The sequence below is a fragment of the Betta splendens genome, chromosome 7, assembly GCF_900634795.4.
Source record: "Betta splendens chromosome 7, fBetSpl5.4, whole genome shotgun sequence".
NCBI lineage: Eukaryota > Metazoa > Chordata > Actinopteri > Anabantiformes > Osphronemidae > Betta > Betta splendens.
This window is the reverse complement of record NC_040887.2, coordinates 8,758,016-8,780,965: the sequence shown is the minus strand read 5'-3', so window position 1 is coordinate 8,780,965 and position 22,950 is coordinate 8,758,016. Positions and strand designations below refer to the sequence as shown.

General features: G+C 44.6%; 3 protein-coding genes and 1 long non-coding RNA gene across 6 annotated transcripts; 3 read left to right on the top strand and 1 right to left on the bottom strand.

Annotated features, from left to right (window-relative positions):
* Positions 1 to 296: 296 nt before the first annotated feature.
* LOC114858515 (uncharacterized) lies at positions 297 to 18,509 on the bottom strand. 3 transcript variants are annotated; one of them, XR_008695078.1, is made up of 6 exons: positions 18,376 to 18,509; positions 15,578 to 15,669; positions 10,998 to 11,095; positions 10,803 to 10,910; positions 3,960 to 4,077; positions 1,487 to 3,358 (listed from the first exon to the last, which is right to left on the bottom strand). It is a non-coding gene; the product is annotated as an uncharacterized LOC114858515 (long non-coding RNA). The 3 variants fall into 3 exon arrangements; XR_008695077.1 differs by lacking the exons at positions 1,487 to 3,358; positions 3,960 to 4,077 and adding an exon at positions 297 to 1,463; XR_003786398.3 differs by lacking the exon at positions 3,960 to 4,077.
* On the top strand, positions 3,357 to 7,989 carry emilin3a (elastin microfibril interfacer 3a). Its single transcript, XM_029155831.3, has 4 exons — positions 3,357 to 4,701; positions 4,779 to 4,901; positions 4,997 to 5,541; positions 5,624 to 7,989. Exons 1-4 carry the CDS (start codon positions 4,559 to 4,561, stop codon positions 7,516 to 7,518), a joined length of 2,706 nt encoding a protein of 901 aa, XP_029011664.1. The 5' UTR covers positions 3,357 to 4,558; the 3' UTR covers positions 7,519 to 7,989.
* opn7d (opsin 7, group member d) lies at positions 10,260 to 15,584 on the top strand. Its single transcript, XM_041071409.2, has 7 exons — positions 10,260 to 10,484; positions 10,783 to 10,917; positions 13,597 to 13,687; positions 13,760 to 13,922; positions 14,089 to 14,216; positions 14,317 to 14,651; positions 14,763 to 15,584. The coding sequence occupies exons 3-7, from the start codon at positions 13,597 to 13,599 to the stop codon at positions 15,243 to 15,245; spliced, it is 1,200 nt and encodes a 399-aa protein (XP_040927343.1). The 5' UTR covers positions 10,260 to 10,484; positions 10,783 to 10,917; the 3' UTR covers positions 15,246 to 15,584.
* Positions 18,443 to 22,830, top strand: rad21l1 (RAD21 cohesin complex component like 1). Its single transcript, XM_029155845.3, has 13 exons — positions 18,443 to 18,589; positions 18,674 to 18,803; positions 18,955 to 19,054; positions 19,209 to 19,312; positions 19,460 to 19,561; positions 19,918 to 20,019; positions 20,144 to 20,251; positions 20,437 to 20,666; positions 20,756 to 20,837; positions 20,935 to 21,077; positions 21,164 to 21,274; positions 21,492 to 21,566; positions 21,761 to 22,830. The coding sequence occupies exons 1-13, from the start codon at positions 18,443 to 18,445 to the stop codon at positions 21,941 to 21,943; spliced, it is 1,617 nt and encodes a 538-aa protein (XP_029011678.1). The 3' UTR covers positions 21,944 to 22,830.
* The last annotated feature ends 120 nt before the right edge of the window (positions 22,831 to 22,950 follow it).

Below are 22,950 nucleotides of genomic sequence, written 5' to 3'. Positions count from 1 at the left end.
ATTAATAACAGGCGGCTGCGTGAAGCAACTTTTACTAATCGCAGTTCTTTAACAGATTTTTGCTTGTGCACGTGACGTGTTTGTCGGTTTCTGAAGTGGCTGGTGGAGGGGCTCAGCCCCTCCAGCAACATCAAAATGAGACGATCTTCAATTTAATGCACTGTTACTTTTTATTACATCACATTAAAAAAATGCAAAATATCAAACAGTTATTGAGTTAAACTTCTGGCCCCCCACTGAATCGGTGGTTCCCCGTTGGCGGATATCACAGCTGGCAGAGGCTTCCTGTCAGAAGGAGAAACTTTCAAGTCTTCCTCTAGATCACTGGAAGTTTTCAAATATTTAAGCCTGTCTTACACTCATCACGCTCATGAGCGTCACATACAGCAGATTTTCAATGATGCTGAAGTTGGAGGACTTTAGTTTTTGCAGCTCTCTTTTTGCACACATTACATTTCACCCTGTGCTGTATATCACACTATACAACTGTATATCACTCTATAGGCAGCTAGTTATAACTACTAGTGCCACAGACTAAAAACTAAAAAGGTCTGTTGGAAAAGAGGGCGAGCTGATTGTCTCTAAAGCATTGGCCTTATGATTCTGGACTACATTTTGTGATTCTCATCTGTACATATATAAATATTTCATACTTTTCTATCAGACTGTTCTGGTTTCTCAGTTCTTTAATCTAAAAAACGCTCTGAAATGTCTAACACTGCAGCTATTTACGCTGTCAAACTGGAACCAATTCTGTACATCGCTGTCCTCTGGAGACGGATTATGCAGGTGTGATAATTAAAGTTAGTTCATTTGAATTAAAAGATCAAGGCAAAATCCAGCGTATTAAACAGGGCATTATATTATAACCCGTCCGGTGAAACGTGCAGGTGTTCTCGTGTCTCACGTGCACTGAAGGATGAACACAGATGTTTGTCTGGACTCTCCAAAAGCAAATATTTGTTGTTGTTCATATTCATAACCAGCTAAAGATACAGTTATTGTTTTTACTACTGCATCCTACAACATAAGAAGAAATGTTACTACCATTTTTGGTTTAAATGCAAACAGAATTATTTTCTATTCCAAGAGCGAGTACAAGGCAGGACTACCAGCTCACTTTTTATATCAATATGAAGGAAGTTGATTTGAATTGACTCCACATTTGACAACAACATCTGCAAAATATTCTGGTGCGTCGTCCCACAACCACTGGCTGAACGGATGGTAATTACATTGATGGCTTTCTCCTTTTCTGTAAATCAGTGGTCAGAGAGCCACAATGTAGTTTATCCTAGCAGCACCACAAACAGCATGTGGGATCGTACACCCAGCGGACTGGTTAGAGTTTAATTGGAGGGGTGTGGGATGAGCGGTTCCTGCAGATGGTTCTGAGGAAACGGAGACTGGGACATTGGGGCTGCTCTTCCACTTGCATGGACACATTTGGCCTGGTTAGAGCGCTACAAGATGAAAGGGACAGCTTGAATTAGTAGTTTTCACAGGGGAAAACATCAAAGAGCCTCAGATATTAATAGTGTACATTTGAGGTTTACACTGAGCAGCTGCCTTTTGTTTTAATGTTTAAGGATTTCCTTTCATCAATTGTTTCAGAGTGAATCATAAAATCATCTTCAGTTTTCATCTTATTTAAGTCCATACTATAAAAAGATACATTAAACATAAACATAACGCAATGATCAGTAATAACTTGGGCATTTTCCTATGAGATAAGAATAAATACATTTGGCAGAAAGGGGATTGAAACCGTGGTGTTGGTTTTAATACTGTACTGTGTAGTTTGCCTTCGCATCTACACCATCCGTCAGCACAAGGGGGCGGTGTTCTGCCCCAACATGCACTTGTGTCATATCAAACGCGCTGAACAAACAAAAATGCTGACACGTTCTATTCTTGCAGTAAAAATAACATGTGAACAAACATATTTTCCTGAATCCAAAGCAATCTGTGTATAAATACACAGTAGAAGTAATTAATCATCCTGGTATTAACTAAGGTCAGAGTAAAGGAAACTTAACTCTATACATTTAAAGATTAAATAGTTTGGGAATAAACAGGCATATTGTAGCAAGAATACAATATATGTAAGAATAAAGGTTCAATTGTGAAAAAAACAAGCAAAGAATAAAGAATGTGGACAATAAGTTTAAAAAGAGGTTAAAAGGTTTAAAAGTGGGATGGACCTGTGTGGACTCAAACAGTTCTCTTTAGTCTTGATTCATTTGTATGGTGTGTGTGTGTGTGTGTAAGCTGTGTCCAGATGTGTACACACTGCCACGAGTCTGGACACAACAAACACACTGAACTTCACATTCTTGGCTGATGTGTGACATGTGGCATCTAAAGGTGTATTTGTTCAGGACAACGTTGGTTCTATTCATTGGCTTCAGTGAGGTGGTGATGCCTCCGAAAATATTCATGTTTAAATAGAAAAATAAATAATGCAGATATGTCTCATATGAGATTCGAATGAATGAGAACGATCAAAGAAAAAATCCTAGAAAAAAATTGTGACGGCACCAGCAACAGAAACATGGTCCACACAATGACTGATGATTAAGTTAACCTGTTCCGTGTTATTGTTTGTTCTTGAACATGGCTGTGAACCCTGGATCAACTACAGCCCCCTTTAAACAAACAATACCACAAAACAGGTTAACTTAACCGTCAGTCATTCATGACAACAATGGAAGCTCCTAGTGGGATTAAATCCAATGAACTCTTACCCTAAATGGAGATGTAGCATTAGAAAGTCATGGGAATTAAATAGTAAAAGCTTTAGTCAGGCTCATGAAATTGATTTGGTTTTGATTTAGCATAAAAAGATTATTTGTCCATTTTGTTCTTCTGTGAATGTCATATCAATTGCTGTGCACATTTACTTTAGAAGCCACACACACCAGTCAGACTTGGAGGCACACGCGAAGAGATTTACAGGCCAGTTTGGAATTTGTATCATTGGCGTTAAAGCCGAACAGACACCGGACAAAGGGCATAAACACAAATGTCCCCCGCTTGTTGCACAGGCTCCTATGAGAGGGCTCTGTTTTCATAAGCACGCGGCGCTAATGTGGAAATGTGGAAAGGCTCCCCGACAACTCCAGCCTGACGTAGGCGTCACGACGGCCGGGCCGGCGAGAGCCGGAACAGCCGCAACTGTGAGATGCCACTCAAGGAAAAAGCCTGGGTGGAGTCGCTGCCGCCCCTCAGAATAAAGCTGCACTTGTTCCACGGGGGCAGAAAGGTCGGGACCCCGCCACGCGTTCCACGGGATACAATGAGAGCTCACAGAGAATGTGTAGCGCGGCAGGGTGTTTCCAGGTAAAACAGGTGGGACCTGGCACAAACAGGATACAGGAAATGGGAGAAAGGTCAATCAAAAGATCTCACAGCTGGATAATGGGCACAATGTTGGTCCTGTTCAGAACGAGGCCACGTTACAATGGCAGCGGCACAGGTTTGTGCCGGTCCGTGCGTTCACATGGAGAAAATAAATAAAATGGTGGGTCGCACTGAGGGGTCACTGCCTGCGAGCATCGCCGCTGGGATTAATAACAAGCCTGAAGCTGCAGAAAGGAAATCATTTGAAATGCTCAAACCAAGTTCAAACCAGATTCACGCCGAGTGAATCTGGGTTCTACGACGAGGGTCCGACAGCGCCGGCACACGCCGTGCCCCCGTACGGAGCGCCGGGAAGGCGCCGTGTCTTGTCCTACACACTGCGCTTCAGTTGATTCTAATGAGCGCATATGACTGAAATGCAGCCCATTGCTGGCACACGGAGGTCTGTGCTAATAACCTTCAGGCCAAACGGGCCGCACAAAGGCGTGTTGTGAGCGGAGGAGTGGGTCTGCGTGGGCCGGGCGGGCGGAGGTCTGGGTGTGGACTGCGACGGCCTCCGCACACAAACACAGCCTGTTTCTATTTGTTCCACTCACTGGAGGTTTGCTGTTAGCTCGGGCTCCAGGCTGCGTTAGAGTGCACGTGTGAAGGAAGGGACTCGAGAAGCTGCCACTCCGGCCAAACCAGCACAGTCATCTCAGCTGTGGTCTGAGTCTGTCAAAAAGACAATTCTGTGTTCTTAGAGTCTCTGTCAGTAAATCATAACCCAAGCTGATAAAACGGAGGCCTCGTGGAACTAAGCTGAGGCGGTGATGCAGGGTTTCCCTCTGGTTTGATGATGTCACAGTGGGGAAAGTGCCCGTGAGCCTTCACATGAGAATGAATGAATCATAGACGCCAGATTTTTCTGCCACAGAGTAAGACGTGAACAGCACAATGTGTGAAGGTGAGGGTTCTCACACTCGTGTTAGTCGGAGGCGCCTGAGTGGGAGGAGCTATGCAGATGGCGTCAGCGGAGCTCTATTAGTGGCCTGTGCACTTGTCCACAGTCACAGTGGGCTGTTGTCACTCTAACGGAGCCCACAGCACGCGGCGCCAGCACCAGGGAGAACCTCCACAGGACGCAGCCCGCTCCACACCAGTTCTTATGCCTTTTTCTTTTTTCAGACCGCCTTTTTAAAATAAATATCCGAGGATGCATTTTGTGGCGGCTCTGAGTCCTTTTGTGATTATGCCTCTATTTTTGTCACTGGTTGAAGCCAAGTTTTACCGACCATTCCCGTTCAGCCCGTATAAAGGGCAGCATCTTGAGCTGGGGAAACCCACCAGCCGACACAAGTAAGTTACGCGTCAGCCCTGCTTTAAATCCTGAGGCTAACGTGTAATTATATCTAATTGCATCCCTTCTCTTACAGGAACCACTGCGCTTACGTCGTTGAAAAGACACTTTCCTTCACGGTGCAGGACGGCGTGGCGCCCTATGTCAAAGCTGAGTACAACAGCAAGTGTTCCTGGGGTAAAAAATGCCCCACGCTGCTGTAAGTTCAGATTCTATCATCATCATCACATTGGCTATAAGCGACTCCTATCACTGTTCCTTCTAGAGACCCATGTGTGTTTGCTCCCCCCTCAGGTACCGGCAGCTGTACAAACCAGTCTACAAGGTGGCACATAAAACGGTCACAGAGCTGGAGTGGCGTTGTTGTCCCGGGTTCTCTGGTTACGACTGCATGGACGGACCTCCAGTTTACCAACACCCCATGAAGTCGATGCCGCCTTTTAAAGGCCCCCCGATGAAAGGCCCACAGTTTAAGGGGCCACACTACAAAGGTCCCATGTTGAAGGGCCCACCCATTAAAATGGCTGTGAAAGCCGTCCCGTGGATGAGACCCAAAGGACCTCCAGTCGGCGGCTTTAAAGCCTACCCAATGCATGAGCCCTCCTACCCAGTAACCCACTTTGAGCCTTATCCATCTGAGTCAGAGGTTTCACCAGAGCACCAGGAGCCACAACTCACGGACCACAGCGAAGAACACGAGCAAGAACCGGGGCACGAGAATGAGCCGAGCCAAGGACCCGAGGAACAAACGCTGGACGGAGCCCCTCCTCCTCCCTCAGGGGGTGAACAGCATGAGGGTGAACAGCATGAGGGTGAACAGCATGAGGGTGAGCGCACAGGTGAGTCCTGCCTCAGTGCAATTACACAGTGTTCACAAGTGAACGTTCAAAACATTTACAGCATTCGTCCTCCTCTCTTCAGAGCGGGCTCTCGACAGTGAAACAGAGGAAAGAATATATCGAATGGAGGAGGATGTGAGGCGTCTAAACCAGGGTCTGGAGACGCTCAGGGCGACGGTGAACGGCCTGGAGCAAAGCCTACGAGCCTCGCTCAGAGAGGACGCCAACAGGATGCTGTCAGCGCTCCTCTCCGCTGCTCCTGGTCCCATGCCGGCTCCCGTCGTCGCCTCCAGTTCATCCACCGTTGGGTTTGTGGAGATTCCCGGAGGAGACCCTCAAACAGAGGGCCTCGACGGCACAAACGTGTTTCCAGATCTTACGGACCTTAATGGAAAGATAGGGGAGCTCAAGACGGAGCTGCGGGTCAAAACGGCGGAGTTTCACAAGCTCAAAGCGATGGTGATGGGACACGACGGGACACTGAAGAAGATGTCGAACGGCGAGGGAGCGGGAATGAACTCCACCGGGCGCCTTGAGGGAAGTGCCCCGACGGCCACGGAGACGATGATGATGAAGATGATAGATGAGAAGCTCAGCGCTCAGCGGGCGGACGTCCTCGGCGGCGTTGAGAAGCGAGTGGAGAGCGCGCGGGGCCGATGCGAGGAGAAGGCCGGCGACGTGCGGCGCCAGTGCCAGAGGGAGCAGGGCGAAGGACGGCAGCAGATGGAGGACGCCCTGCAGGGAAGCACCACAGACTTGAGAGCGGAGCTGAGAGACGTCCAAGCTCAAATCCATGGGTTAAAGACGGCGGGAACCTGCTGTGGCAGAATGGACGGGCTGATTGAGAGGGTGCAGCAGCTGGAGACGTCAGTGGCAGGTATCAACCAGTCCCAGGGTCACCTGAGAGTGGAGCTGGGGGGACACAAGGACCACATAGAGGGGATACTGGAGGGGCGTCTGGGGTATTTAGAAGACAAGCTTAATGTGAGCGGGCAGACAGGACAGGGCCTGGAGAGCAGGCTGGAGGCCAAGCTAGCGGCTCTGGAGGGTCGTTTACTCGTGACCTTAGAGGAGCTGGGGAACAGCAGTGCCCCCACTCTGCTGGAGGGTCACGCAGTCCCTGCCCTGGAGACAGAGCTGCAGTCGCTCAGGGGAAAACTGAAGGTGGACGTGGACAGCATTCAGAAGCATCTGAGCGGCCTTGAGGTTCTCTGCTCCTCCTCCTGTTCCTCAACCCAAACCCCACCTGACGTCCAGAGGGACCCGGCAGAATGGCCGGACGTGAGGCAGGCGCTGCACGTGCAGGGAGAGCGCCTGGACACGCTTAACGTCACGCTTCAGGGGGTCCTGCAGCGTCTGGCCCTCCGGCAGCAGCAGGACCACGACAGCGGAGAGCTCACCATCCTCAGGTTCAACTTCCGCTCGGTCAACCGCACCCTGAGGGGCCTTCAGAGCTCCCTGGGGGCGGTCATCCACAAGGTGGGGCAGGCAAACAGCTCCTGGCACGAGAGGGAGGCCCGTCTGGCCCAGCAGATGAAGGGCGTGGTCCAGCTGGTGGGGCACCAGGCGTCCATGCTGGGGGCGGGCGACCGCAGGCTGGCCCGACTGAAGGGGGAGCTGCAGGACGTGAAGCGGCGGCTGGCGGAGGAGGTCCGGGGCTGCCAGAGCGCGGCTATGGGGGTCCAGAAAGAGGTGACGGAGGTGGGGGGGCGCGTCGCCGCCGTGGAGGGCCGCTGCCAAGGCCTGAATTACTTGGCAGAAGACCTGGAGGGAATCAGGGAGGAGCTGGAGAAACAGTCACACGGGCTGATGGCGCAGGTGAACGGGACGCTGTTCAGCCACGCTCAGCAGCTGTCCGAGCTGAGGAACGAACTCAGGAACTGCAGCGCCAAAGCGGAACCAACAGGGGCCAGTTTGGAGCTGGAGGCGGCGCTGGAGGCGGAGCCGGGCCGAGGCGACACCTTCGCTCGGAAGTAATTCAGATCATGCAAGTGTTTTGGGTGAAAAGGTAAAATATCAGGTGTAGTGAGGTCCACTAAAACCTCATGGGATGATTTAAGGTTTAAAACCTGCACTGACATAAAGATGATTTTGTTTCCTGACAGCATGAGAGAAAACAAATGGCAGCTATTCCTGACTGCACATGTAAAAGTAGAATGAAGTTGCCACAGTAAGCGTTTCCTGTAATGTGCCATCACTTTGAGCCGACAGACTGTTACGCCTAAGCCTGCAAACGTTCCTCGTGTACTGTACGTGTTGTTTACATGTCTACGTTTTTGTACAGATTTTTCACTTTTCTAGACTACAATTAGTTGAGATGTTATAGTTTTTTAGCATAAATTTCTTTTCTATTTGTAATCCTGCATAACGTGTCCCACATTATGATATATATGTATATACAGTTGCATTTCACACATTTATGATCCAATAAACATTTTTACTTACTGATGATGTCTGCTTAATTATTAGAGGTTTTCATGCAAGTGAAAAAACATTATATGATTTTGAGTATATGATTTATATATATATATATATATATATGATTATATTTTACTTGTTCAAGTGACAAGTGTTGATGCAAAATTGTTGCAAACCAGCAGGTGGCAGTAGAGAAGCATTAATACTATTGACTAGCAAGGTTTGCAATAAGAGTCACTATTATTAACCATGTATGTACATTGCATCCAAAAACGCTGAATCATTTAATTTGACTTATTACAAGAAAAGACAGACTTGTATTATTGCCAAGGTGAATGCAGCTACGTCATCCACTTTTAGTCCAGCTTCATGAGCCAAGTTGTCACTGGGTACTTCAATAAAGGCAATAAATGACCTTGCTAATGACCTTTTCCTATTAGTTTTCTTTCTCCATTGGAAAAACAACCATTACAACATCGGCAATGTGGGAGACGAACCCGGTGTCCTGCAAAAGTGCTGCAGCTTGGGCTGAATAATAACTGAGAGAATGAAAACGCCACGGGAGGGAATGAGACAGGGAGGGCAGACAGAAAGGATACACAGCTCCCACATTCACTTTGGACGACATAAGTAATGGACCAATCTCAAGGCAGAAAAATAAATCAGCTGGTGGCAATGATGCCGTTCATGCACATCCAGAAAGCGAGAGGACGAGAGCTACAGTATTTTACAGACACATGATATATCTGAATAAAAAAACCTTGGTCCCTCCTGCATTTCATAGGTCCCTCATTATTTCAGGGCTCCCTCACATCTGCCAGTGTGTGGGCTTCCTAATTTGCTGGCTGCATTCCACACGTCCCCTTTGAGTTTACACCTCGCACAGAAGCAGACAACAAGCCATTAATCATGTTTGTTTCCAACCAGGCACTCTGACGGAAGCGGCCGCGTCAAGGCTCCGGCGAATGTGAGTCTCTTCACTGCTCACTCGTGGATCTGATTATGAGTTATGCTCCGAGCTCAGACTGTCACCAGACGAGGCCCAAACGGCAGAAGGCAGCGCTGGCACAGACGGACGACATGGTATGTTTGGCTAAACGCTGAAATGTGCCTGACGTCCTCTGCAGATACTTAAGGTGAGAGGAGAGCTCTCGCCCTCATTACAGTGATGGTCAGAGAACAGAGCGCGTTGATTACAGTTGGCCCACACACGAGTGAGCCCAGGGGAGCCTCACCTTAAATCATTGATTGACAGGAGCTGACCCTTCTCAAGAGGCCTTAACGTGTAAAGCTGGGAGCGTTTCTCCTCTGTGCTGCATTAAGAAACCTAAAAGTAATAGTAATAATAATAACTGGAGGAATATGAAGGCAAATATACATAATCAAGATATTTTTTAAATGCCTCCTTGTGTTTCGCTTATTAAAGGTGGGTTCTTGCCAGAAATTAATTTCACCAGTTCTCAAAGTAGAAATTAGTAGTATGAGACGAAAAACAGAAATAAAATGGGTTCATGCACATATACAGCATACTGTAGTGTTGTTAGACAAAGGCTTATTAGACTTTCCAATACTGTAGTAGCCACTGATGGTGTTTCTTGTAAAGAATAGTTTAATACATAATGCAGAATAAGATAACACATTACTTTCATTAATGTTCTTCCGTTTAAAAGTGAAAGCAATAAAACAGACACTCTGATGTAATGGGCTTTGTGATCCTGCTCCTTTGTCCTATGAAACGTCTACAGATAATGGTAATGCGCTGAAAGGATGCCGAAGGACGTTGGCTCGGCCCGTTCTGTGCGCTGCTCATCTCCTTCAGCTGACTTTGAGCAAGGTTAATCGGCTGCTTGTCCTCATGAGCGACTGACTCTTGGGATCTCTGCTTTTCTTGAGTCACGAAACCAAGTGATGGGTTTGTGATCAATTTCCAATGGAACAAGATGAAAAGTTGCTGCATTAGAGGTAGGGTTCATCCTCTGGGTACCATGAATGTCAGACATTTAGCAGCATAGTGGATGATTAGCTGACTTATACCATAATGGCCGCCTGCCACGTCTTTTCCAGCTGAAGGGAAGCGACTGCACTCGTTCAACGTGAGTCGCTCATAATTTCCTCTCATTACTTCCTGCATGCTGTCGCCTAAGATAAGTAAATGGACTTCGTGCCACAGAGGCGCACAGTGTGACACTAAGGTCACCTAAACGTGTCCACGTGAGCCCAGAGAAGGACCGGAACATGACAGCGCTGCGTTCTCAGCGAGTCGGCGTCGCCCTAAGCAGCTTCGTATGACTGTCAGCATGGGCAGAGCTCCACCAGCAAACCGCATGGGTGGGTCTGATAAAACAGGATGACACAGCGCTTCAGGTGCTCGCCGCCAGGACTGGGCTACACGTATGCAGGCTCCGTGCCTGTCATTTTGGACAGCTGAATAAAAGCTCATTGCTGTTGATGCAACGGTGTCAAAAAGATCTAGAGAGCTTTGCAAAAGGAGGAAATCAGGAAATAGGATGGATGGAGAAAATAAGGTAGGGAGTGGTACTTTGAGTCATCAGTGACTCTCAGAGCTCGCCAGTATTCTCTTTCTCTCTCCCTCTCTCTGTCTCCCTCCCTCTCTCTCTCTCTCTCCCTGACTGGCCTGCCGTCACTAGGGTATTTTCATTCTACATGAGTGGAGCTCAGAGCGTCTCCACAGTCATGATGGGAGCATACGTAGCATGAGAGGGGTGTTTCCACGTGTGTGGGGAATCATGTGTATGGTGTGTGAGGAATGATGTATATGTGTGTGTGTGTGTGTGTGTGTGTGTGTGTGTGCCTGATGAGAAGGACACTTTTCCCAGACTGACTCCGGTCTAGATCTGCGTCTGTCCGTCAGCCTGTTGGTCTCTGTCTGCGTCGCGGCGGCTGGAAGGCTCCACCTGGTCTCCATGAGTTTTACCAAGGACAAGTCACGCCTGAAAGGTAAGCAGAGAGGCAAACGTCATGTTATTAGACAAAATCAAGAAAGGAAGCGCTGATGATGAAAAAGCAGAGACACAAACTTTAATTCTGGTCCTCTTCCTCTTTACTTTTGGCTGGTTTGACATGTCTATGATCCTCTAGAGACGAAGGGAAGTACGTCTGGCCCCTTGTGTGGTCTCTGTTAGGATTAGAAGTGACATCATCGTCTGTAGATGGGACTGACCATGTCCATGACTACACTGGACATGTAGCGTACGGCGAATTGTTGTTGGCTGCACAGACAAGACCAACAACAACACACGTGTTCTCACTGTGGCCACACAAGAGAAAATCGATGCGAGTTGACAGTGACAGAGAATGTTTTCTATTGATACAAGCACTATTTAACAAACTCAGTGACCTTCGGTTGAACATCTGGGTCATGAGGTTTGTCCATCATTGTCACTCAGATGCTCGGCCTGTCATGTAATGACTGTCACGGAGCGGAAGCTGTGGAGGTGGGGTAATGATGACATGGTTTACTTGGACAGTACAATTGTGTTAGTAAATTTATGTATTCTGCATTATCAGTAGCTGATGTTCTTTATATGGGCTTATGGATCAGACAAAAAACACTTTTAAAGCTGGATGTTCTATATATTATTATTATTTAAAGTTGATTTTCTTCCTGACAGATGCAGATTTTGCCCAAAGCCTAACACCTGTACAGCTGCAGCTACTGCATGGCTTGTTTTCACGGCAGCAGCTTGTGACGGGCTGAACGCACCTGTCACCAGCAGCGTGCGGAGCAGGGAGGGTCAGGAGACGAGCAGTGGGCATCTGCAGTGACTGGCACGTCGTACGAGGTGCCAGTCACACCATGTGACCCCCCCACACACACACGCAGATATGGGATAGTATTTAATAACCACAGCTTGTTCTAAAACACAATAGCCTCCGACCACTCGTGCGGCTAAAACACAGGGTAAATGTTGTGCTTTGTTGCCGTCGCTTGTCACTGTCAGTCAGACTCACAGGAGGAGGTGAGGGTGAACAAAGTCTATTCACATTGGTCTCCAAAAGCCCTGAGGGAAATGCCACACAGCACGCCTATGTGCTTTAAAAAGGACTCATTTGAAATATATTATGGAAAAATCAAACATAATTTTATGAGAAATTATAATTTTATTCCATTTATGAATGTTCAAGGGTTTTTATTATATTAGGTGTCAGATATTAAATCAAAACGGGGCAGACGTTGTAATTGTCACTTCTAATAAACTCAAGGACACATGTCCCCTCACTGTTGACATGCCTGTCAGCTTTTAAATGGCTGCTTATCTCCTCTGGCCCTAGACAATAAATTGTTATGAGTGACAGTCCCAGTTTCACTTTGCATCCAGTACATCTCAGGATTTTGATGACACTCGTCACACTGGGCGCAGCAGTAAGCTGCACACAGATCAGTTCAGACCGTCTCCTTAGTGAGGAGTCAGAATGCCTGCACAGACACAGCACGCTTGGGAAAGTAGGTCAAGGAGAGGGTGAGGTGCAAGTGAGCATCAGCGATAGAATGATGGAGTACAGCAGGTAAAATAGTTCATCTCCTACGGTCCATCGGCATCTGGAGGTCGGTGTCACTGCAGAGGCGTGTGATGAATCAAAGCTGAACAGAAGAGCTGCCCAGGCTTAAAGGCGGTAACATATCAGCCATCCTGAAGACATTTTTTTTATAAAGAACATACATATACAGGTAGCAGTCAAATGTTTTAGAATAACAACCATACAACAACTTAAACCAGTTTGTGGAGCTGTCATATATAATCAAATCAAATCATATAATTCTGTATCAGCCCATGAATACATTAAAAACATTTAATCAAGTATAATATGGCCACTTTAATCATCATAAAATCTACCAAGGTGCATATTAATGCTGTTAAAACTGATGAACCAGCGTCGGCTGACTGATTCCTGTAAGCTCTTCTAGCTGGGAATATTTTTAAGAGACTGAATCCTGCATGCGCTGACACCACTTGGATTCGTTTGCTCTCACACTGATCAGAACTACTTACTCGGCTGCGTCTAATCCACTCAGACTGACTGGACTTTTCATCATTTGCTGGCACGCTGAATTGAATAGTAATGGGCCTTGTTATTCATCCGGTGCATTGCTTAAGCACTACAGTAAGTCGCCTCTGCAGTCTGTGGAAGCTGCGTATTGCTCCTCATTTCCATTTTATTCTTTAGTTTTCTTTCTAGAAATGTGATGCTGTGAATAACAATGATCATGGTGTTTGCAAATACTGGATGATAACAAACCGAACAACAGCTCATATTATAAAGAATTTATTTAATTGCTTAACCTGTTTAGCATCACAATGTGTCTGTTTTTACACAGACAGAGTGATTCTGTGATCCTTCTGCCAGTTCTGTTTATACTATATTCAATTTGCTGGATTATTTATTATTAAAAGAATTTTTCATTTACTCAAGAATCTGATCCCGGTGGAAACACTGTGTGAAACTTGAGCTGCAGACAACACGTGCAGAAATGTTAATCGGTGTGAAGGAAGTGGCTTCGACAACACATTTGCTCTCTTTAGCGCCGTTATCATCAGCGGGGCATTGAGTTTGTGCGAATTCGTCAATTGGAGCATCACTTCACGACTAAACTTGTGCGTGTGGACAACATTTCAGATGGGAAACGCTTCGGACACGTCTGCTGCGTTCGCCTCCACCATCCCCAAGGAGCACGACATCTTCATGGGTTCCCTCTATAGCGTGTTTTGTAAGTCCTGCGACCCCTGACCGAGGAGACAACTCCCCCAGGCGCAGATGCTCAGCCCTCCTCCTTTTACAGGTGTCCTCTCTCTGACGGGAAACTGCGTTCTGCTGCTGGTTGCGCATCACAAGAGGTCGAGCCTGAAGCCGGCGGAGTTCTTCATCATCAACCTCTCCATCAGCGACCTTGGAATGACGCTGTCTTTATTCCCGCTGGCGATACCCTCAGCGTTTTCACACAGGTACTTCCCATTCTGCTCTTGTTTTATGATGACTAACTGCTGGGAATTCCTCCATCTGACAACTATTGACACCAACGGCGTCTTATGTTTGGATTGAAAATTGACCTGATCTCATATTCATCATCAGCCCTAGCGCTTCCGTCTTTTTTCCTCATCTGTGCACCAGGTGGCTGTTTGGAGAGGTCACCTGCCAGCTCTACGCCATGTGTGGAGTGCTGTTTGGGCTCTGCAGCCTCACCAATCTCACGGCGCTCTCGCTGGTCTGCTGCCTTAAAGTCTGCTTCCCACAGCACGGTGAGGGGACGAGCGCCAATCATCGCCGCAGGTCCCATCACGAGGGTGAACACAATCCCAACAGGCGGACGTTGTGTCTGTGTGTCTCCTGTCTGATCAGGCAACAGGTTCTCCTCGTCCCACGCCCGTGTCCTGGTGGCTGCCGTGTGGTGCTACGCGTCCGTGTTCGCCGCGGGACCCTTGGCGCGCTGGGGGCGCTACGGCCCCGAACCCTACGGCACGGCCTGCTGCATCGACTGGCACGCGCCCAACCGCGAGCTGCTGGCCCGGTCCTACATCGTCTGCCTCTTCGTCTTCTGCTACGCGCTGCCCGGCGCCGTCATCTTCCTCTCCTACGCCTTCATTCTGCTGACGGTGCGGGGGTCGCGCCAGGCCGTCCAACAGCACGTGTCGCCGCAGACCAAGGCCGCCAATGCACACGCTCTCATTGTTAAGGTCAGAGGGTACGAGTGGGTCATGAGTGAGGCCTTTGAACGCATCTTCTCCATGTTGTGCGTTCCCTTGCTTGTGTTTGTCCGTGAACGTGTGAACGCCTCTCCTCCACAGCTGTCCGTAGCCGTGTGCATAGGCTTCCTGGGCGCCTGGACCCCGTACGCTGCCGTAGCCATGTGGGCTGCTTTCGGAGACGCCGCCCGGGTTCCTCCTGCGGCGTTCGCGGCGGCTGCCATGTTCGCCAAGTCTTCCACCGCCTACAACCCCATCGTCTACCTGCTGTGCAAGCCCAACTTTCGCGAGTGTCTCTACAAAGACACGGCTCTGTTACGCGTACGGATCCACAGGGGGAGTCCCCGCTCAGAGCCCAGAGAACATTTTGCATCCGCGTCACAGCGCAACAAGGACACGAGCATCTCCACGCGCCTGTCTAACGGACAGCAGGAGGGCTACAGGGCTTCTGTGGACTGCACCAACAGCGCAGCACAGGGCGATGGGACCGGGGCCCAGAGGACTGCCTGCATCCTGAGCAGATCCAGCTACAGCGAGGTGACAGTCAGCAAGCTGCCAGCCGCACCGCAGGCTGAGTTCCTCTAATGAAACAATGGAGACATCACAGAACAACAAATTGTGTTGTTTTTAAATTTGCTATAGAAATGTGAACTGTTTTGATGCCTATTTGATTCCTGTTGTATTTTATATCACATTGTCAATTGACATTGGCTGGATTTAATATTATTTAGGTAATTCCTGTAAACTGAGTAACGCCTTTTGGATTTATCCCGTCAAAGGTCGCCACAGCGAATGATTCGTTTGGTTGGTTTTTGGTAAGTTTTTACGCCGGACGCCCTCCTGATGCAACCCCTCTCTGAGGAGATTCGAACCCATGATCCCTTCCTGCGTAACCATTCATCATTTATCATACATACTTTTTCCAGATCCAGCTGTCAGTGGGTGAGAGTAAGGATACATCTACATCAGGGTTCCAGTTCATCACAGGGACAAAATATAGTTATCTGGGCTGGAGCAGGAAACCAGAAAGCATGGAAAAAGAGACACAGGTGAAACATGAACTCCCTCTAAAAGTATTTTAAAAAGTTACAGTTACTTTATGTCTGCTACAGACTGGAAACATTTAAGCCTTTGACTTACAGGTATTTACATCTGGATGTGAAACAGAACTTAAAAGATACTGTCGCAAATTTTACTTGAATGTGCATACAGTACATGCTGTTTAAATGAGAGCTTTTTTTGAGCTGTTTCAGTCGAAGCTACGGTTGTTGGTTTCATTCTATAAACATGAAACCTGTTGAATATACTGATGTCCAAATAGCGTGGAGAAAATATGAGCAGAAAAGTAAATGAGCACCGACGTCAAGTCAAAAACCCTTTAACAGAGTGTTTTGTTTCAAATCGTTCCATGAACCACCTACGTGATTAGATTTTCTCAGATCTCAACGTGTTGTTCATTCGCTTGAGTGCACAGCAGGTTCAAATTAACTTCCAATCTAATTCCAACCTCCAAACAGCGCATTGACTTCGCTGGCAGCACCTCGAGGTGCCTGCTTAAAATTACTATGTTGGTGTGTAACAGGCTGATACAAATGAAATCAGCACCTGATTGGAGGGAGGGGGCAGGTGTATTTGGCCAGCTATTTTCCTATCCGTCCCAGAGGAACACGTTATTCACAATGTATTTATTTAATAACTATTTCCACATGCTCTAACTACTAATTGTTACCTTGCGTGACCAACAGCAGCAAAGGTTACTTTAGGTTACATTCATCAAGTTCGGAGGTTTAGAGGCAATCACTGAAGTCTAGTAATAATAACAATAATACTAGAAGGCAAGGAGGCAACAGCAGTTATTGAACTCTTTATGAGAGGCTTCACACGAATACTGGATATGGAGCCAACGGAGCAAAAACAAATCCAATAGCTGCTCAACATTTGATTTTTCTGATCAAGCTCCTCACACATGTAACTATGTGGGCGTGAATGTGTCAATCATTGACACTGACAAATGAGATTTATTAAATTTAAAAATGTCCCCAACTTTTGTTTAAATAAGTTTTGTAAAGCTGAATTTACATACAGTACCACTTCAGTGAACTGAGCAATTAACCATTAAAGCGACTTCTCTGTTTAACACTGAAAACATTTCGTCAGACTCTTTCTTTGAGCTCCCTCGATTAAAATTGTGTTGACAGAGAAGCTACAGCCTGAACATTGTTAGCCTGTTGAAGATAATTTACATGTTAGAATGTAAAATAGAAAACATTACAGCATGTTTCTAATAAACACCAACGTAGTGAAGTATTTTTTACGGACGTAATTCTTTAATTACAATGAAGTTTTAATAAATATTGCATGCCAGCAGGGAGCCAAAGGAAATGTACATGGTGAATTGACTTAGATACAAAATTAATTAATGGAAACACAGTTGCCTGCTCTCACACAATCTCCCATTTTTTCTTGGTGTTACAGACCACACTTCAAAATAACTGTCTGTGGAAATGTACTGCAAATTAATTACTTCTCCGAAAACTTACTTTTAAGACAAGCCTGAAGTGTGTTGTCTTCGTCTATGGTGTTTTAGTGTGATTTTTTTTAAATTTTCAGATTGATGCATGAATGGATAATACTAACTTCACATGGCTGAGCCATCCAAATATTTTTGTCACTAGTATTTATTCTTTTCCAGCAGAATCTTCTAGTAACTAACTTAACTAATACTTAGTAAGTTTTAAGAAAAAATTATACTTATATTTATATTATACTAATATTATACTAATATATACAGGCTTGAAGCCTGTGAACCAGGTCAGTGTCTCTATTTGGTGCTTATGCCATGGCTCCCTCTGGTGCGCAAAAATAGAATCACAACTAATTCAAATTAGAATATGAAAATAGATTATAGATTATTATATAATAATATTATCTTTACTATTATAGATTATTATTATAGATACTACACTGTATAAAAATGCCTAACTGTTGGATGTTTGATCATAAACGAAATTGCGGTTTTTACTTCACAGTTTACTTACTGTTACTTACTTTACTCCTTCATCAAGAAAATGGCAACAAACAGTAAAAATAGATTGCGATACAATTCTACAACTTCTTAACTCATTTTCACTTATGAAAAAATTTATATCAGAAAAAACAAAAAACATTGCCTGATCGAGTGATGATTAAAGCACACAAAAATATGTTATATTTAGTCACTATTAAAAGTACACATCTTAAATGTTTGGATTGAACGTGACGTACGCTTTGGTTATAATATATATGAGTCAGCAGCACATTTTAATACACACACTATGAATGACAACTTGTAATAATAAGTATTATGGTTGCGTTTATCTGCTCAAACCTGGCAACTCTGCTGCTTCGAAAAACGTTATTCCTCGCGCGCCAGGTGTCAAACCGCGGCATTTTCAGAGTTATGGTAAGTTTTCCTGCCTATGTCAAACCAAAACCACACATGTAAAGTTAATTAAATCAGACAGGCTGTGTTTTACGGTCAGTGTTAGAGGCGTTAGAATGAAGTGTGTTTAATTGTTTTCATATGTTAACCTGTTGACGCCGCAGCACTAGTCATTAGCCTTAACTACCGTTTCATAAAGTTGCCACCTAGCAAACACAGCTAACGCTAGCTAGAGACAAATTCCAAGCCTAACGGCATTTAAGTAACATCAGTTGGGTTTATAAGCGAACTTACCTGGCGTGGGGCAGATGTTTACGCCGCCACTGCTGTGCTCGTCACAGGTGGTCGCTAGCTCTCCAGCATGATGTTCTACACGCAGCTCTTCACGTCCAAACGCGGCCCTTTAGCTAAAATATGGCTCGCAGCGCACTGGGAAAGGAAACTCACAAAGGCCCATGTGTTTGAATGTAACCTGGAAACGACAATTAGGGATATAATTTCGCCAAAGGTAAAAACATACCTTAGAATTCCTTCTGTTATGATGCACAGGAGCACTATTGTCAAATGTATGTAACGTTTTTTGCCTGTGCAGATGAAAATAGGACTGAGGACGTCTGGTCATCTGCTGCTTGGTGTGGTCAGGATCTACTCCAGAAAAGCAAAGTACCTCCTTGCAGACTGCAATGATGCTCTCATTAAAATTAGAATAGCATTTAGACCAGGTAATTTTGATCTTTTGTTCACAATTATTTAAATGGCAATGGCAGAATACATAACTTTGATTGTCACAGAGACAAAGACATGCTTACAGTTAAATTAATATCCTCATTTACATAAATAACATACATTTGAGTCTTTCTGTCTCTCAACAAGGTCAGACAGATCTTCCTGAGGAGGGGCTGGAGGCAACAGTAAAAGCAATTACCTTAAGTGAAGATTTCTCGGCCTTTGATACCCAACTACCACCCCTAAGGTACAGATGTCTCTCTGTCACTTTGCACCTTCAGAGGCAAAATCAGTTTTGTTCACAAATGTAATGAGAAAAAAACTTTTGTGTTACCAATTGTTTCTTTAAATTTAACTTAAGTAATTCACTATGTGTGCCATGTTTTCTTCCTGGTCACCAGCAACATAGATGTTGTGGACCATTTTTCACTCAACCAGTGTCGATCAGAGGAAATCACTCTGAAAGAGGATTTTGGAAATGGCTTTTTGAACTTTGCAGACATCGGTAAGCACTGTACTTCATCAAAGCATGTTATTACAATGCTTCTTACTATTCCAGAAAATTTTGTATGATTGGCAAAAAAACTTATTTAGATTTTTACATTGGTCTTCTATAAATAGTTTAGTTGTCTTTTGTCATGATGTTTTGCAGGGGATTCCCAGGACCACAATAGGATACTAGATGCAAGCTTTCATAGCCTGGCTGAAGAGGGAGACGCTTTTGGTGACGAGGATAGAGGATTCGATTTGCTTGGTAGTTGTTGAAAATCGGCTTAATTCAAGTTTTTATCCTGAAGAATATCCAAAATTTAAATGTGCTAATGTCTCTGTTGCATGTTGAAAAGCATAGTTGTAGTCATTTAGTATTGGAAATACTCAGATTTAGAAAAAAACAGGTATTACCAGTAATTGGTCAATACACTGTTTTTTTTTTTTTAATCTGAGTATTTCCAATACTGCTGAAACTGTGTTATCTTTTAGAGCGTGCATAATGCAAGTCCATCAGGTCTTTTATTCAGGAAAATCTCAATGTTCACCACATTAAATTCAAATTTATTTAACTTGAAATAAAAGTGATGATTAATTGTTGATATTTGAATGACCCTGTAGACTTTCTGACAAACTCCAGTGATCATACTGTTTGCAATGAGCTAATTGTACAAGAACCTGAAAATGGGAATCCAGAAAATCCTATGCTCAACAATGAACACGGTGAGAAAATGAATATATTTCTAACTAATATATATAGTTTTGAAGCTTTGTTTCCTGCCTTTTTAACTAGACATCATACTTGTATTGAAAATTGGGTCTACTATATAAAAGCTCTGTTTCCCAGATGCTGAAGGAGGGGAACCTCTTGAGGATGAAACACCTACACTAAATGAGACCACCCTGCTTACTAATGAAGACGAGGCTTTTGCTCTTGAACCTGTGACCATCAACAGTAGGCACAAACAAAAAACATCTCAAACTCTATTCTTAAAGCCTCCAGGATTCTGAACAATCTTTTTGCTGTGGATTATAATGAGGAAATAAGAACGGCACACATCATTGTACCTCCTATATGGCCTATTTTTACAAAATCATCTAAAAAAGTAAGTAAGTAAGTTTTTAACTGTTTCTTTGCAGCAAATTCTGAGAGAAAGAAAGGAAAACAGAAACGCAAGTTGATTGTGGATGAGGCCAAAGAACTGACCAACGAATTCATCAGAGAACAGCTTTCAGACTATTCAGATCTGGTTGGGCCCTTCGACATGGCCCCGCCGACGGTGCAGCTAATGCAATGGAAGGAGACTGGAGGTGCAGACAAACTCTTTGCACATCCATGTTCCACTGTAATAGCACCACAAATAAATGAGGTACAATGAATTTTTGCAATGTTTAAAACTAGCAATCCAATAAGTAATATAATCAATAATAACCATTATATCTATTTTGCCTTTTGCAGCTCTTTGTCAACAGTATTTTCCGGGTGAAATATCAAGGTGTTGGTGAAGAAACTGAGCAGATGCGTCACAATAGGCAGGAAGGTAGGTGAACAGATATTACTGGTGAAAATGTATTTCTATAAAGACTAATGTCTTTTAACAGAAATTTTTAAGTTTCTTGTTTTTGTGTATTGTATAGTTCAGATGGGTCTGAGTTCATTCACCATGGAAAAAACTAGTGTAATTGATTCACCAGTTGATGCTGAAATAACACACAGCCCCAGTTTGACAGTCCTTGATCAAATGAACAGTCATCATGAGACTTACTCAGATTTCACACAAGTAAGTTTTTCAGTTCAGTTCTGCCACCATAAATTGTGATGCTGTTTTACCTGTTTATCTTTGGTTTATAATCTATTCCCTGCCAGGATGTAAACGAGTTTGAGGTCACTCATCCAGAGCTTCCTTCAGAAGACAGCATGTTTGCCCATTCATCCCTCACGATACAGGAGACAGAGTCAACGTTGGCCCACAGCCAGGTGCTGGTGTTCTCTTATTCAGAATGGAAAACATGACAGAAAGTTATAATCTGTCAGTTTCCTTTTTCTGTGGAATAAAGTGAGCTAATAATAAAAGGCACTGTAGACAAGCTGCATGCTGTCAGTGTTTGACAGATGGTAGTTGATAATTTCCCATAATGCCTTGGACGTGTGCCTGGCATCTCTGGCTGAAGCAGAGTCTCTTTCTGACCTGCAGCGTATGCTGGACAGTCAGGAACTTGAGGAGAGGAGAATGACCAGGCGAGCAAAGAAACTCCTGAACACTTTAAGAGTAAGAACCTAAAACAAATATTTAAATATTTATATTAATGTATATTATATTAATTAATAGCAGTGTATGTGTTAAACCTGTGTTCAAGCCACAGAATGACTGTTTACACATTTATTAGCATAAAATCTATCGCCAGAGTAAAGAAGGTTTATGGCAGGATGAAGAATGATGTTGTGTATGTGTTTGTGTGTCAGAGTCAGAGCGACAGTAGCACCATGTTCAGCCTGAAGACTCTCTGTAAGGGCACCACTCGCTTGCAGGCTGCAACCACTTTCTTCTCTCTTCTGGTCCTTAAAAAACAACAAGCTGTCTGCCTTCACCAGAGGGCTCCCTACGAGGACATCTCTGTGACCCCTGGGTCCCAGTTCTTAGGTTAATAAAACTGATACTACCTGCATGAAAGCGACAGTTTGGGTTCATAAGTGAGTTGTAGTGCATGTTCCACTGGCTCTGACAAAGGATAAGCAGAGGAAAAATGTGTTTAAATGTTAAAACTGCTTCAAAAGACAAATGCACCTAATAAGTTGCCTATGTTTGTATCAAGGTATCTGCAGGTCTGAAAGTTTGTAAGTCCTTTAACAGCAAGAACATTAATGTTTGTTTAAAAAAATACATATATATTTTATTACAGTTGCCTTTCCACTGGTTTTAAAAGGGCTTAAGAAGTTGTACATCTGTGACCTGCAAATACCTCATGTTATTGTGTTTTAAAAGTCATACAGTTGTTTTCTTATGGCACTTTTCCTTTGATGAATGAAGTGGTCGGTGAAGGTATCTGACATCATACCTGCCTGATACATAGCATTGTTCTTCTATTTATCTCAAACAACCTGTAATGTAATACCAGTCAGGCGCCAGGTGTCACGTGACCTTTTTGTAAACGGTAACCTTGATCTTGTAAGATAAAAGTCATTGGGTTTTGTTATTTTTAAAAAACTTACTGTTAAAAGCACATATTTATATACTATAAATATTTTGCGACAAAGCATAAAATGTGTATATATTTTAATGTTTTACAAAGAATTTGTATTTTGGACATGATGCTCATTTAATGGTTCTAACGGTCCAGATGTTTGTTTTAAAATAATTTTGTCCTGCAGCTTAAACCCTGAAAATGGTTTCAGTCTCAGTACCGGTATTTAGTTTATTTCATGTTATGCTGCTTGGACCTGAAGCTCGTGTTCTCCTCTTCTGTAAAAAGTCCACCGAGTTTAGCGTTTGTATAGAGCTGTGTTGGGTCATATAATAAAAACATTTACATCAACTCATGTGTTTATTAAATGTAGGAGTAAAGTCGTCTGTGGTCGTTCAGTCGGTGCTTGACTCCCCTGCGTCACGTGGAGGAACCGGACGAACCGGGGTCACTGAGTGCGTCTGTCAGCCG